Genomic DNA, 15115 nt, shown 5'->3' with positions numbered 1-15115 from the left:
TGTAATAATTAACATTGGTAAGTGACAACAACATTCATGTAGGTACATATTGTTTGTCGTTTTGCTCACAAGTCATGCTTTAAAAACGGAACCAAAGAGCTAAAGGTCGTTGAGCTGTCCGGTGCGTTTTTAAATGGTGCCGGGAATGTCCGGGTCTGCAGGTGTGAATCTGAACTGCAAATACCTTCGTCCTTCATTCAGTTCTTTAGCAGCCAGCCGGCATATGCACATTGCACAACGACTCTAATGAATGTACAATCAACAGGAAAGTCAGCCAGTCATGAAGAAATCGGCCTCAGTAAGTGTGCCAGGTGAGGCTGAAGGAGCGACTAGTCCATGAGGAAGTGACCGCCTCACCCGATCAACTCTATTGTCGGAGAAAGACGCAAGTCAGCCACCAAAAATATTCATGTAGCGTCGCTGCAATGTACACTGCAATGTGTGCAGACTGCAGACCATGCCGAATGGGGAGCGTCACTTAAAGCAAGACAAAACCACTTGCCTGTATTCTCATTACATCCCCACAGCCTTTACAGTTGACATAGTTATGTGTAACATCTATGGTGTAACACAATATATATGTGTACATACATTTTATTCGTATACGCCTACACACAAGCGCAATGCATGTTTGTAGGTACCTATGTATATTATACAACATAACCACATTTCACAATATACCTTTCATCATGGCATTAAATATGAGCGAGCGCGAAGCGAGTCTTTTTCAATATAACGGGCGAATCTCAGTATGAGCGGCCTGACCCGGCCCGACCCGACCCGACTTGGCCTGTAACGCTTTTGAGAGGCCTGTAACTCAGCGACCGCTGGGCAGATTGACCTGCGGTCTTTTTGTTGGGTAGCCACATCCCTTGCACTCCGTATTTGACTTTTCTTGATGTGTCTAGGTGACGTCGTGGCATGTGGCACGTGGAAAGCAAAGGATGTTCAAGTTGTTCTGCTGAAGTAGCGATATTGAGAAGCCTATATCTCGGCAACCGCTGGGGCGATTGACTTGCGGTTTTTTGTAGGGCTGCGTCCCTTCTGTTAAACATCGGACACGCTCGATGCTTGTCGGTCACCCCCAGTGCACGTGCAAAATGCAAAGAAAAGAGGTGTCAAATTTGATCCCATTACAATAACTCGGAAATCACTGGCGCGATTTCGCCTAAACTTGACATGTATGTACGAGGGGGTATCGAAAAGTTCTGATCATCACCATGAATTAGATGTGATAGAAATCTGATTTTTTTTTACATGATGTTCATTACTCCTTTACAAGTCACCACACACGACCGCAAACTTATTGCATCGTTTCTTCAGCTGCCTGAGGCGGTCATTGTAGGACCTTCGCACTGTCCCGTAAATCACTGCTCCACCTCATCAATGACGTCATTTCTGTCCATAAAACACCGGCCATAGTGTGGATTCTTCATCTCCCGTAACAATCAAGAGTCAGTTAATACCTGGTCAGGTGCATTTGTTAGATGCGGTAGGATTTAATGTCCACATCATGTTGTTTTTTCAATCGCAGCTCAGGACGAATTGGCGGGGGCGCTGTCGGTGCGGATAAAACATCTTTCTTGGGCTTTTTTGCGGCGATTTTGCTAGAGGCCATCTCGCAACTTCTTAAAAACTGTGCATTAGTGCTTGCTTATCATTATCCGACCATCATCAAGACAGTCGGTAATGACTATCCTACGCCAGATCCAGAACACTGATAGCATTGCCCTTCCATATCGGCTTCTGCATCTTCGCCTTTTAAGAAGGACAGATGTGCCGTGCTTAAACTTCTTGATCATCTTTTTGTCTCTGGATCATACACATAGACCCAGCATTCGTCACAAGTCATCAAATGATCGAAGATGTCTTCAATTTCCTAAAAAAGGCCTAGTTTTCATTTCGGAAGGCCAAGACGCATTTTTCTCTTGAACAAAGAAGACACACGAACTTCTAAGCGGGCTGACTCCTTTATCGTCTGTAGTTCTTCGCTGATAATATTTTCAGGCACTGCCAGCATTGAGACCTTTCTGTTGCACAATCATCTGAAAGGTCACACGACGATCTGTAAGGATGAGGTCCTCCACTTCCTTCACAGTCGTCACCTTGTCAGTCACTGGTAGTCACTCACTTCTTGACTCCCCTGCAAGGGTCATGCAACCAAGTTGAAAATTATTTCTTCATTTACGGTAAGTGCATGAGATGGGCTATCCTCGCCATAAACTAATTTCACGTTCTTGATGTATTTTCTCAGTGTGATACCGTTTCAAATGCATTAGTTGTATGATGGTTCGGTCCTCAATGGGCCCAATACTCATCTTTTTTACTTCTAAGTCTCTCCTACATAAGATAAAACCACTTCTCAGGATTCTCTTTGCGGGAGCATTGTTCTTAAGAACCAAATATAATACCAACCAAAAATCATCAAAATCGGTCTATACCTTCTATCTGATGATCAGAACTTTTCGATACCCCCTCGTATAAGGCACCCACCAGGCACTGCATTCCCATGGGTTACGAAGGGTGCTATACGTGCGCACGTGCAGGGGGCGTTTCCAGATCTCGAGAACGGCTGTGACGACTGCGCTCAAATTTGGTGAGCGGCTAGAGACCGGTTGGTAGGGTGCAGTGCACAAGCCAGTTGGAAGCAGGATCAGTACCCTCTCGCCCTTCCGCGCGTGCAGGGCTCATTCTCTCGCTCGCTCGTCTTCGGTCAAAAGACGTTTTACTGGTCTATCTTTATCTCCATATTTATGAATCTAACCTGTATTATTACAGAGTACCTATGTATTTCCATCACGGCATGCCTCAACATTTCAGCTCCATACAACTCAAGGACTCTTCTGTCCAGTCTACGAGCCATTATCACAATATCGCGCCTTAACCCGCGCACCGACGGGGGGGCGGATATCCGCCCCCCTGAGGTTTCTTGCGAATAGCGGGAAAACCGGATTTGGTACGACTATTCCCTCATCAATTTTACACATGGTGTGCAAGTTTGAACCTCCTACCTTTTAAGGTCAGGTCACCAGGTCACTTTGAATGACCCAACCTCAAGTCACTTTTTTGCAACTTTGTCACCGTGCCAGAGCTACAGTAGATGTCGGAGGCCTTTGAACGTCGCAGGATGTGATAAGTTCATTAGTAGCTACTGTATATCTCGGAATTTTGATATCGGTGACCTAAGGTCACGTCAATTTTGCGACCTCCCCATTATAAGTCAATGGGGGAAAATCAACTCCCTATTTTTACCACTAAAACGGGTCGGAATGGCCCCATATACCATACATGACTTCATAATACGATCAACCTTCACTACCTTGAGGTCTGTTTTGCTGTTGGGCAGCTGTGAGGTCATGTGACGTCATCAAAGGTCACCAAAGGTTTTTGGCCAATAACTCCGTACAGGAACAAGATACAGCCGCGTGGATGGTCTCATTGTGTTCAGCTCGTCAAGACGCATCGAATGATATACATGATGACCTCGAGGTCACGTGACCTGAGGTCAACCTTTGACCTTGACTTTTCGAGGTCAACATATATATCATTCGATGCGGATTGACAAGAGGATCACGATGATGCCCTTAGCTTGTTCTTATCTTGACTAATTCGAAAGTTATTCGAGAAAAACTCTCTCCATATCTAGCGCCGCCATTTTGACTTTTTCGACCCCTGTGACGTCATCTTTGACCTGACCTGAAAATGACCTTAGTAAAAATTGTAGATCTTGACCGTGCGTATCCGATGCCGTTTACCGCTTGTCGCTATCTTGCTTCGTTCTCGAGATCTCAGGGGGGGGGGGCGGTCATCCGCCCCCCCCCCCCGTCGGTGCGAAGTTGGCGCAGACCCCCGTCGGTGCGCGGGTTAAAAAAGCGTATTTTCACAATCGCGTACCTTTACGACCAAGCATCTCAAGTCCATGGTCAACCTCGCTTGCCCCATCACACGGCCGATACGTAGAGCTCGTTCCTGACCATGTCGGCGGGTGGGTCCGCTGAAACCGGCTCGCCGAGCGGGGGCACCGGCGCGATCTCGGCGTACTCTGGTAGGTCATCGGCTTCAGGACATTGAACGACCGCTGTCGCTGCGAGGACAGGCCCGCGCTCCTCCGCGGCGGCCGCCTCTTCCTGCCGGAGAAGACGGTCTCAATCACATGGGCACTTGCAATTGACATGCAGTTGACATAGTCGGAGTGAAATTCGTGTGCTGAACTCGTGCATATGGGAGTATGTATGCATGCGCGTATCTATCCGATTCATGAGTGACCCGTAGGTTTGTAGGTCAGTAGGCGGCTGTAAATCATATAGGACAGGCGGCAGAGTGAATTTACATTTCACAGTAAATCTTTACAATCAGGTACCGGCTACCGCGCTTCCTCGGAGACCGATCACGGCGTTGTATCCGTGCTACTGTTTAATGCAATTTATATATGCTAACCTCATTCGTACAGTGATGTTAGTGTGATGATGGTCACTATAAAGCTGAATTCATGGCATTCAGTATTACATTAGTATTTTTGATATAGCGCAGGACATACCTATTACCTAATGTTTCGAACTAATGGTATATGGTGATAATGTACATGTGAACGTTTCAGTAAATATGATATTCACAAAGCACACTTGCCAGGTAACGTCACTCTCACAAAAGATGCTGTTCATACATAGTGTTCAATGCTCACACTCACTGTGATTAGTCTAAATACCATGCTCCTGCATGAGCCCGGAACATGTCCGGGCCCCCAGGGCCACTGAGAAAAATTAAGAATCCTCACCATTTTAACTGAGGTATCTACCGATGGCCATTCACCCCAATCATTCCCATTCAAATTTCGATCAAGTTATGAATCAGTTGTAGTAGGAAGGGAGCTAATAGCTCAATTCAATTTTGTCTTATTTGCTTAAATTTTCTCTTAGTTTATTTAGATTAACCCGAATCCCACAAGGCTTTTCAGCCGAACGAATTAGAGGGAGGTGTGTGGGGGGGGGGGGGGCAGGGGCGCAGATTCTGCCCTACTCCAGCTTCCAAATGGACGGTCGTAGAAAGATGGGGAAAACAGCAATCGAAAGCCCTTAACAAGATGAACCTATGAAGCCATTTTTTTGCAGAAGTAGATCAATGGTCACGCCAAGATCAGCTCCAAGGAAAAATTGCAATTTTTTACTTTACTGGCTTTGTAGCCCGGCCAGCAAAGAACGGACTGAGATTGATTACCCAAGTAGCGTTCTCAGGATACCATGAAGATAAGATGATGCCAATGGCATGCAAAAGTCAAAGTCAAAGTCAGGTTATCAAAGACAAAGTGTTGAATAGGATATGCTGTTTTTAATTCCTTACAAGGTAAACAACTCCAAAAAATCATTTTTTGATTTTTTTTTGCGTTTTGATGGAATTAAAAATTGAGTAATTTCTACATTTTTAACTGATTCATCTAAAAGTTGAAATGTCGGTTAAAGATCGTAGGTATTTCTCTGACATAGGTATGCTCAGATTTTTTTTATAAGCTTAAACTTTGGAATTTGTTAACGATTTTTAAAAGAGAAAAAGCAGTTTAAAAATCACCAAAATCCAAAGTTTTCAAAAGCCGAGGCAGCCATTTGATAGACAAAGTAGAGTCATGCTCTCTTGCTATCCCTACCCATGCCCTTATTCCTAAAAAAAACTTTTAGAAAAGATTTTAGAAGCGTTTGAAGTTTTACTGTCTTTGAAGCGAAAACGGCGCGGTATGATGTCACTGATACGTTATTTTATTAACAGACAAAATCTGACAGATTTCCTCAAGTTTTCGGGGAATTGTCTCTTTGATGCATGATAAGGTACTGAAAGATTGACGTCGCTGGCTTAGCGTGTTTAGAAGCTATTGGCGAAAAACGGGTGAAGGGGGGCAGATTCAGTCCTTCCCCCAGCGGGCGCGGGTTAAGTCGTCAAGATTTCAGCTCGCCCACGCGGATGGTAACAGAAATAAGCTGTTTCTAGTTGTTATTTTATTGAGTTTGCTGGCTCCCATTCCGATCAAAAGTAGCCTCAGGGTTAGTTGGCACCTGCTCACCTGAGAGTCGTGGCGGAGCGGTGGCTGCGCAGCATCCTGATCGGCGCGTGCGTCAGCGGCCGAGGCGTCAACTCTGCCGGCGCCGGGCATGTTTGCATACGTGTGCTCGGCGTCTCTCAGACGATCCGGCTGGCAGCTGCAGCCGGCCGTGTCGGCCGAGACGGCGTACGGCGCGGTCGGCGGACAGGTGCAGGCGCGCGCCTCCGGCGAGTTGGCGTACGCCGACTCCGACGGACGGGCGGCCATCGGAGGGTCGGCCACCTCCGAGTAGATCGCCTGCGAGTGCTCGGTGTCGCCGGGAATCACCAGTCGGCAGTAGGCGCCCGGGCTGCCGGGCGCTGCCTTCCCGCCTGCCGAGTGCTGACCGACGCAGTCGGCGCCGGCCGGCTCGGGTCGCCACGGCCGGTCGGAGCGCCTCTTCGGCAGACGGCGGCAACACCGGACGGTGATGATGATTAGAAGCACGGTTAGCGCCAGTAGGAGACTCGCCAGGGCCGCCACGCCCAGGTACGACCAGCCGGGCGCCAGAGGGGTGTGGTCGTCTGACTGACCTCCCAGACCGCCGGCGCCGGCCGGTGTACCGCAGTGCTGAGCGGCGAACTCGCCCAGCGAAATGCCTTCGACGGTACAGTTTCCGGCCTCGATTTGTCGTAGTAATGCGTCCTGCTCCTCCGTGATTGTGCTCACGGTTCCTCGGAAGCCAGAGGCGTTCCTTGCGCCATTGGAGGCGCCCAACAGGAGCTGACGCGCCCAGCTGGGGGTGCTGCAGGCACAGCCGCCAGTCAGCTGGAGGTCGGTCAGCGCGACCGGTGCAGCAGCGGAGAGCCTCAGGGCACCCGGCTCCGCGCGCTCCACACTCAGACCGTCCAACGAGAGGCCGCCGTCCGAGTCGGCCAGCTGCAGGCCCCTCAGCGCATCGCGGCGCAGGAAGCCGACCCTCAGCCGGTGGAGCGACACCGAGTCTGCGGACGCCACCTGCAGCGCCCACGAGCTCAGCTCGCCGACGGAGGTGCTGGAGACGTGCAGCAGGGTGGCGTTCACGCTGACGGCTGCCGGGCTGGCGCTGGCGATCCGGCAGTGGGAGACGGTGATGTTTCCGATGGTGCCGTGAATGCTGCGCGGCGACAGTTGGTCCAAGGTGCAGTCGTCCATGGCGAGCCGTTTCCAGCCCGCACTGGCGTCCAGACAGCGCGATTCCACACTCGAAATTGTCACGGAGCGGAGTAAGACGCTGTCTGTGGACCCTCCGAACGCGTGCGGGGGACATGAGTCGGTCTCGACATTCCGGAGGCTCAGGGTTCCGAGTTTGCCGCTGATGGCTCCGGGGCTCAGCCGTAGAGAGCGGACGTTCTCGAGCTGCAGGGAGCTGATCATGCCGCCGATCGCGCCCGTCTCCAGTGTCAGGGTGCTGACGTTGGAGAACTGCACACGGTGGAACATCGAGTCGAACGGCAGGGCGTCAGTCTCGACGTACACGCTGTCTGCGTTTGTGACGGACAGGGTCGCCAGCTTGCTGTGCCAGCCGAGGAAGGCCGACTTTCTTATTTGCAGTTCACCAACGTCCTTCACTGTAAGCGAGACGTTTCTGTCGGCTTCTACTTGCACCTCGGTGCTCTCCTCCAAAACTAGCCTTTCGATGTCGGAGAAAAGCATTCTGCGTAGGTTGTGATTGGAGGACACTGCGTCGCGTTTTAACCAAACGCTTCGACCTCGTAGAATTCTAGCTTCTTCCAAGTTCGGTGCCCCTCTCAGTAGTATGTTAATCTATGGGAATAACACAACATTGCATGTCAAAATATTAGTATCTTGTATCGTTTTTAAAAACGAGAACATTGTAAAAGGCATCAATTCTTTCACTTGGAGAAATAACATAGCTTAGATATTGGATGACTCCTCCGCGCTAACGTGCTCACCTCAGGGACACTGAAGCTGCAGGTCAGATGGGTGCGATCGTCGTCATAACAGCATCCCACTTTGTTACACTCTCTCGCCAAGGTGTATCCGATGACGTCACAGAGTAGGAGCAGCACGGCCAGGGTGGCGGATGCTGCTCTCCGGCGGCGTTCCACCATGCTGAGCGGCGCAGGTCGGGTCGTCGACAGCCGGTTCGCCAGCTCCTGTGGTGCAGCGGGTCACTGGCACATCCCCTGACACCCACTGGTCAGCCCTGACGCCTTATCGCCTACAGTGACGTCACTTCCAGCCGTGACGTAAAACATCCACTGGAAGGTTCACAGTCTCCTCACACACCATTCCTTCTCAGCTAAAAGTTGTTTTTTTTTTTGCTAAAAAGTTCGCTGATTCGAACAAACAATGAAGTTTATTTATTGGTTTACTAAGGATCGAAGCGCATGAAATCATATCATTTTTCAATTAATTTTAAGTTTGCTTTGGGATGATCACATTCTGGTGTCAAAGCCTCGCTGACCCTTACATGATAGTAACATCAGTACTTACGTTTCTGTCATATATGGAACATACCACTAACGCTCAGACGTTTAGGGTGCAGCCAGGACCCTGACCCTCTGCACATTTTTGTGCACGGTGCACGATGACCGGACGCGTGAGGCGGATTGCTGATGCAGCGACGTTTCCCTCCACCGCGCCGTTCGCAGCTTCCTTTCCCTGCCCGGTGACTGGGTATGTCTGCAGGACGCAGGATTTCCCGAGGCCCGACAATCACATCCGGACACTGTCAACTCGTCAAGAGAGCAAATATGACTCATTCTTAGTCATTTATGTGTAGTTACAGTGTGTATATGTGGACAGTTGTACACATGTTTCAAATATGCGATAATTGTGCGTGCCTGCATATCAGGCATTGCATCATCAAAAAAGTTCTCGCGATGCGACGGTATAATTCCACTGCGGCCGAACGTTTTCGGTTCACCATTCCTGGTGTTAATTGCTTTAGCAGGGCTGCTTAAAAAAAGTCACGTAAGATATTTTACATATCAATATCATAGGTACGTACAGTCTGTCTTAAAAGTACCGCGTAAAGTAAAGGTGGATCCATCAAGCCTGACCGAGGAAGTGCCGGCTATAATTTGAAAGTCACCGAACATATTGACCTGGGAATGGACGAGGATGTCAATTGCTTTGGTGACTCAAATTTAGCCGGCTCTTCCTCGGCCAGGCTTGATGGATCCATCCTTACTTTGCGCGGTACTTTTAACCCGGCAGTTGCTGGGGTATTTCGCCACCCACCGTTTGCTGGGGGGGGGGGGGGGGGCGTTAAACGCCCCCAGCCGATAACTCGAGAACCAATAGGCGCAGCGAAACGCACGAGGCGGCAAACGAAAGAACGCGACGAGACGCTTCAGATGAGTACTTTAAAGTTGAATTTTGAGGTCACAGGTCGGGTCAAGGTCAGGTCAAACACCTGAAATCGGGCTTTCAGTAGCATGGACTTCAGGACTTCGCAATGGGCGGCTCTCGTCATAAACTCTGTCAAAACGGTGCACAATCCATCATATAAGGCCTACAAGAGTGTCAGCTCCATGTAGGGGTCAGTCAAGCAAAGGTCAGGGTCAAGGTCAGGTCAACCGGGTAGGCACATATCCCCGAAAATCAAAACTGATATTCGCAGCCTGTGACACATGTTTTATGGGTAATTTGGGGCGTAGAACACGATGATGACATTCATTTTGTCATATGTGTACGTGTTTGGCTAAAAAAGCTCAATTTAAGAAATGCATGTATCATGGTCGTGAAGTAGTCACGATAAATTGCCAAGATTCAGTTCAAGATTTTGGAAAATGCGGATCGATAATCAATAATCGAAGATAGCCATTTGATTGTTCATGGTATTGGCAGTCTAATGGCGTTTACGGCATGTCTGTATGTCTATTCTGTGATTTTATATGATTTTTTGAACATATGCCGTTTTTGGTCGAAAACTCAGAAATCATGACGTCACTAAAACCTCGATATCTCAAAAATTGTCGGTCCGATGTTTTTGAAACTTTGTCACAATACACTTCAATTAATTCCCTACAGGTACGCAAAATTTGGCGCGCCTGCGGCGCGCCGTTTTTATGCTATGGCCCGGCGAAAAAAGTGGGGGCGTTTAACGCCCCCCCCCCAGCAACTCGCGGGTTAAGACAGACTGTACAATACATACATACCGGTAAAACGTCTAAAGTCGTTCTTACGTCATCATGCTACTATGATGTGAGCCCATGTCTTTAATCACCCGACCCAACCTCACAGAGAACTAGACAGCATGGAGCGCAATGAACAACCACTTCAGCGCAACGCATATCTATTCAAACATGATAGATAATTATACATATTTATGATTCACCAATAACGAAGGAAACCACAATATGCATGAATATTGCGAGCCAAATGATAAACCAACATCATCGGAGGAAGGTGGTTTGTAATGAGGGAGAACATACCCATAGGGTCTCACATCCTTATGCAGCCTTACAAGTTCAATGTGCCGTAATGCTCCGATACCCTTTCCCCGTTCGGCTTTCTACATATATATGTAGGTATAACCATTAGACATCACATTTAACATATTTGACGTCCACAAAGTATCACGGTCCGTTTGACAGAAAACAGCGATTCTAAGCTCAGTCGCCTTCGGTCGGTTTCTTCTGCTGGCTGTGCCGTGCCTCGTACCACTTCCTGGCCGCCACCAGGAGCACGGAGATGACGACCAGCGCCATGCCGATGAACGAGTACATGCCGGGCACCTGGTCGAACCACACCACCTGCCACACCACGGCGTACAGGATGTCGGTGGTGCGCGCCACCGCCACCGGGCCGGCCAGCTCCAGCTGACACGCCTTCGTGAAACACATCTGCACCAGGAAACTGAGCACGCCGACAGCGAGCACCAGCAGCCAGGGCAGCGCCGTGGTGGGCAGCGAGCGGTCGCCCACGGTCAGCCACACGATCACGGAGAGCGGCACGGCCGTCAGACTGAACACCGACACCGTGGCCGAGTAGTGCACGTCGCGGAGCTGGCGCAGCGACACGTACGTGATGGACGTCACCACCGTGGCCGTGCAGGCCAGCACCGGGCCGACCGCGCTGTAGCCCTCGCCGGTGCCGCCGCCGAACAGGAACGGCGGCCGCACGATCAGCACGATCCCCGCGAGCGTGCCGGCGATGGTGAGGGCGTTCACCCACGTGAACGGCTCCTTCAGCCACAGGCGCGCGAATACCGCCACAAAGACGGGCACGCTGAGCACGATCACACTGGCGTCGGCCAGAGGCATTAGACGCATCGCGTAAAACTTGAGCACGAGTCCGGCGGTGCCGAGTACCGAGCGGACCAGCATCGTGCGCCGGCGGCCGCGCGGGAAGATGGACGTGCCACGGCGAATGGCCACAGCCATCGCTGGGACGAGAAGGATGGCGAAACGGAACGCCGACAGCGCCGCCGGGTCCACCGACGACAGGCCCTTGACGAGTGCGTTCACCAATGACGAGCAGAAGGCGGCAAACAGTGCCAGCAGCAGGCCCAGGTGGGAGCTGCAGCGGCCGCCGCTGGGCGTAGCGCTCGCCGGGTCCGCACTGCCGCCGCAGGTCTCCGGGCGGGGCGGCGCCAGCAGCGGCGTCTTCTCAGAGGTCACATCGGTACAGGAGGAGACAGAGTGTCGACACGAGCGTGTACCGGTCACCGATGGCAGCGGAGCCGAGTCGGAGTCGTAGTCGCCGCTCAGGTCCAGAGACAGCACTCCTTTCTGTGGACGACAGCGGTACGATGGTGTCACGAAAGGTCAACACCTCCCATATGTCATGGTTTCGCCCATCCTCTTCCCCTTCCTTGATCACCTTGCTGTTCTCGGGGCTAGAGTTGTCACTGAAAGTACGGACTGAAATGTAGCAACTCACATCAGAGTCCACTCTCCCGATGATGGCGGTTAGCGCAGATCAGTGACCTGTCTATATCTTATCATCTCACGGCGCTCAAGCTATGAGTGTTTGACGAAAAGCTATCATATTCCGAATAACAACAACATGAGCAACGCTTCCAAATATTTGTTTGAGAATATGCTTGAAAGGTACGCATTTAGGTTGATCCGTAAGCGGTGTCCTTATAAGGACACCGCTTACGGATATATAAGTAATGACTAATGCCTTTATGAACCCACATAGATGCAGTTCTTCACAGCAGGTGAGGTATTCCATCAGTCGTTCGGTTTTTTAAATTGATCATGCTTGCGAAGTTTATCAATCCATGTGCCTAACACCGAAATAAAACTGTATCTGCTAGGTACCTACGGATATACATACATATATATATATATATATATATATATATATATATATATATATATATATATATATATATATATATATATATATATATATATATATATATATATATATATATATATATATATATATATGAAACACGATGATTGCACGGAACCTATCAATCTATAGTTTTTATCCTCTCAGTACCTCCGTACATCATTATCTGACTCGCAACCAGGGGTGGATAATTAGGGCAACCAGGGGTGGATAATTAGGGGTTTTGGGGTGCTCGAGCACCCCTCTCAAAAGCCACCGTGCAATAGTCCTCCAGGGGTGCTTAACTTACGTCTGAGGCACAAACTGCTTTGCGTAAGCCGCGAGGAGAGTGATGCTGCTTGGAAAACGTAGTAACGTACCTACACACGCTTTTCTACGCAAAAATTCGAAGCTTCCATTCGCCAGCTGCTAGAAAAGCACCCCCTGGGATTATGACAATTCTCCGCCCCTGCTCGCAACTTTGAACCTCGAAGCTATTTTCTTATTCTATAAAATACCCCGATATCATACATGAGAGAGCGCATGTAACTTTTTGCACCTTTTTGCCCGTCCTATTTATTTAGCCGTCCTAACATCAACATGACTGTCATAAAGATAATTTGCCCCTCGACAAAAAAAAATCCATGACTAAGGCCTGCGTAGGCCACCTGGGCCTTACTAAAATCTTCATTAAACAACATCAGAAAGAAAGACCACCGTAGATTATCATGCTCAAGGATGTCCTTTATAGACGTCAGCACGTAAGCTATAGACATCTGTGGCTAGCAAAGCCCCCACAGTCACTGCGATGCAATGGTGCTCTGCGCCCTAATCTCACCGGTTTGGCGCCAGGGGGACCGTCGCCGGACTGGGTCTTGGTGGCTGACATCGCCGACCGTAAGACAACACCGGAGCAAGCCGCAACACCTTCCGTCTGCCAACTGACTGTCCAAACTGTCAGCGGCGTCACTTCTGCGCCGCTGGCTCCTCAGGAATGACATCTGTCTCGCAGACTCAGTGCAGTGAGACCAAATCCAGACCGCAACTGTCGCAAGTTTGTTTATCTTTGCGGAGGCTCGTCGGCAGACTGAACCTCTGCGGACCTCTGATGGACCTCTGTAGAGGTCAGCCAACGCTCAGTGGCGGCGGCACCAGAGCCTTTGCCCTGCACATCCCGCTGATATCAAGGCCGCGGGGCACGTGGCCCCGGGGAGGTGCGCGTCTGTGGTGCGGGCAGGGGTGGGTCCGACACGGCTGCTGGACAGTGTCAGTGACGTCAGTGACACGACGGTCAGGCGCCGCGGTCCGCACATTTCCTCAGATACCAGACACATGAATTCAGACAGGTATGTGTGGAAGTGTGGAAGATCGGCAGACATGAAACACATCTGCTGCCAAAGTGGAAGTCTCTGTATCATCTTGTTTATACGACAAAAGAAGAGGAAGAAATCAGGAAGCGGTAGAACACTGAGCCAATAAACACTTAGGTCAAAGGTTTCTCAGAGGCTGGCTGCTGACCGCGGTGGGCGACAGCAGCGAGAGAAATGCACGATAATGTGAAATCCGGATAACTACATAGCAAGCTACATAGTACACCTACAGGGTAACGGTTTGCTGAGCAAGGCACACGGCACACAGCTTTCATGACATTTGCCCGTAGCCTCTTTGCAAAACAACACCATCATTCCATCTTGAAAGCTTTTGTGACTCGCGATGAGCGTTTTTACCATCCACATAGAATACTTGCTGATGCAACCGATAACGAACAAACCGGAAGAACCCAAAGAAGCAGCCCTATTCATGCAACACTGACGGATTTATACATGAAACGCCCCCGAAAGACGTGATACAATCGGCTTTCAGTTTCGGGGCGAAGGCATAGGCAAGCAGCCATATGTATATGTACAACATCAACTATGTGCGTTTTTTATCTCTTGGCCTACCGCCATGCACATCTATCGTGACTTTTTTAGCATATTTGTGTAACACTTCAACATAACATCACATATGTTTTCATGGCGCTGAGTTCCTGACAACGGTCGACCGACACGGTAACTTAGGTAATCAACTACACAGTTACCAGAGGCTGACCATATACCCGGCGACCACCCGGAGCCTCTGACCGGGTCAGCACATCGTGCACGGGCTAGCTCCGGTCTGCAGTGCAGCCCACCCTTATCGGAAAGATCGGGGCCTATAACTGTGCCTTTGATCGACTGCCGCGGCTGATATCGTTCTGCATTTCATCGGTGAGGTGGGCAGAACACCTGTCCCTGCGCGGGCTATCCCAATTTTATCCTGACCTTTTATCGTTTTTGTGAGCTGGTGACCTGACCTGAAAGGGCTTAGGCCTGAAATTTTAATTGAATGTGCCAGCACAATTGTCCCACATTACACGTTAAATTTGTCGGCGCTATGCGCCGCCGTTTTCACACTATAGCTACGAAAAATCTTACAGGGATGCATAAATGCATAGTCCCCCGGCAGGTCGAGGGGTAGACTGTCATCTCAACACTCATTAGCTCTTATTTAGAGGTTCCATTTTTTCGTAATCTAAGAATATGCATTAAATGCATAAATGAGGTTCATGTATAAAACATTAGGTACGCCATGCTCTTATCATTCAGTGCAACCTCAGGTAACACGATACACCTACGCATGTGTACACTGTACAGTGTACAGCGCCCCAATCCGCACTGTTCTCGGTAAGAAAGGAGTTTTCCATTTTACCACGCACAGCTTTGACAGCATTAAGTGGTTGGTCAGCCGCTGTGTTTTAGGGATGATAGCTTTGAGTGACACAGACACTCC

At 49.8% G+C, this 15115-nt stretch overlaps 2 protein-coding genes across 2 annotated transcripts; both read right to left on the bottom strand.

Moving 5' to 3' along the window:
- Positions 1-490: 490 nt before the first annotated feature.
- LOC122365893 lies at positions 491-8177 on the bottom strand. The gene is made up of 3 exons (XM_043337510.1): positions 7963-8177; positions 6050-7813; positions 491-4127 (listed from the first exon to the last, which is right to left on the bottom strand). The coding sequence occupies exons 1-3, from the start codon at positions 8119-8121 to the stop codon at positions 3942-3944; spliced, it is 2109 nt and encodes a 702-aa protein (XP_043193445.1). The 5' UTR covers positions 8122-8177; the 3' UTR covers positions 491-3941.
- A 1975-nt stretch (positions 8178-10152) lies between these two features.
- LOC122366013 (solute carrier family 35 member G1-like) lies at positions 10153-13394 on the bottom strand. The gene is made up of 2 exons (XM_043337747.1): positions 13143-13394; positions 10153-11751 (listed from the first exon to the last, which is right to left on the bottom strand). Exons 1-2 carry the CDS (start codon positions 13191-13193, stop codon positions 10633-10635), a joined length of 1170 nt encoding a protein of 389 aa, XP_043193682.1. The 5' UTR covers positions 13194-13394; the 3' UTR covers positions 10153-10632.
- Positions 13395-15115: the final 1721 nt, after the last annotated feature.

The sequence above is a fragment of the Amphibalanus amphitrite genome, unplaced genomic scaffold (genome assembly GCF_019059575.1).
Source record: "Amphibalanus amphitrite isolate SeventyFive unplaced genomic scaffold, NRLGWU_Aamphi_draft 000029F_arrow, whole genome shotgun sequence".
Taxonomy (NCBI): Eukaryota; Metazoa; Arthropoda; class Thecostraca; order Balanomorpha; family Balanidae; genus Amphibalanus; species Amphibalanus amphitrite.
The sequence above is the reverse complement of the archived record's forward strand: the minus strand, read 5'-3'. Positions and strand labels throughout refer to the sequence as shown.

Coding starts and splice junctions, on each gene's coding strand:
- LOC122366013 (XM_043337747.1), bottom strand. CDS start 13,193: ATGTCAGCCACCAAGACCCAGTCCGGCGACGGTCCCCCTGGCGCCAAA. Junction 11,752..13,142: donor GTCCCCCTGGCGCCAAACCG/GTGAGATTAGGG, acceptor TGTCGTCCACAG/AAAGGAGTGCTGTCTCTGGA.
- LOC122365893 (XM_043337510.1), bottom strand. CDS start 8,121: ATGGTGGAACGCCGCCGGAGAGCAGCATCCGCCACCCTGGCCGTGCTG. Junction 7,814..7,962: donor GCAGCTTCAGTGTCCCTGAG/GTGAGCACGTTA, acceptor TTATTCCCATAG/ATTAACATACTACTGAGAGG. Junction 4,128..6,049: donor CGCTCCGCCACGACTCTCAG/GTGAGCAGGTGC, acceptor CTTCTCCGGCAG/GAAGAGGCGGCCGCCGCGGA.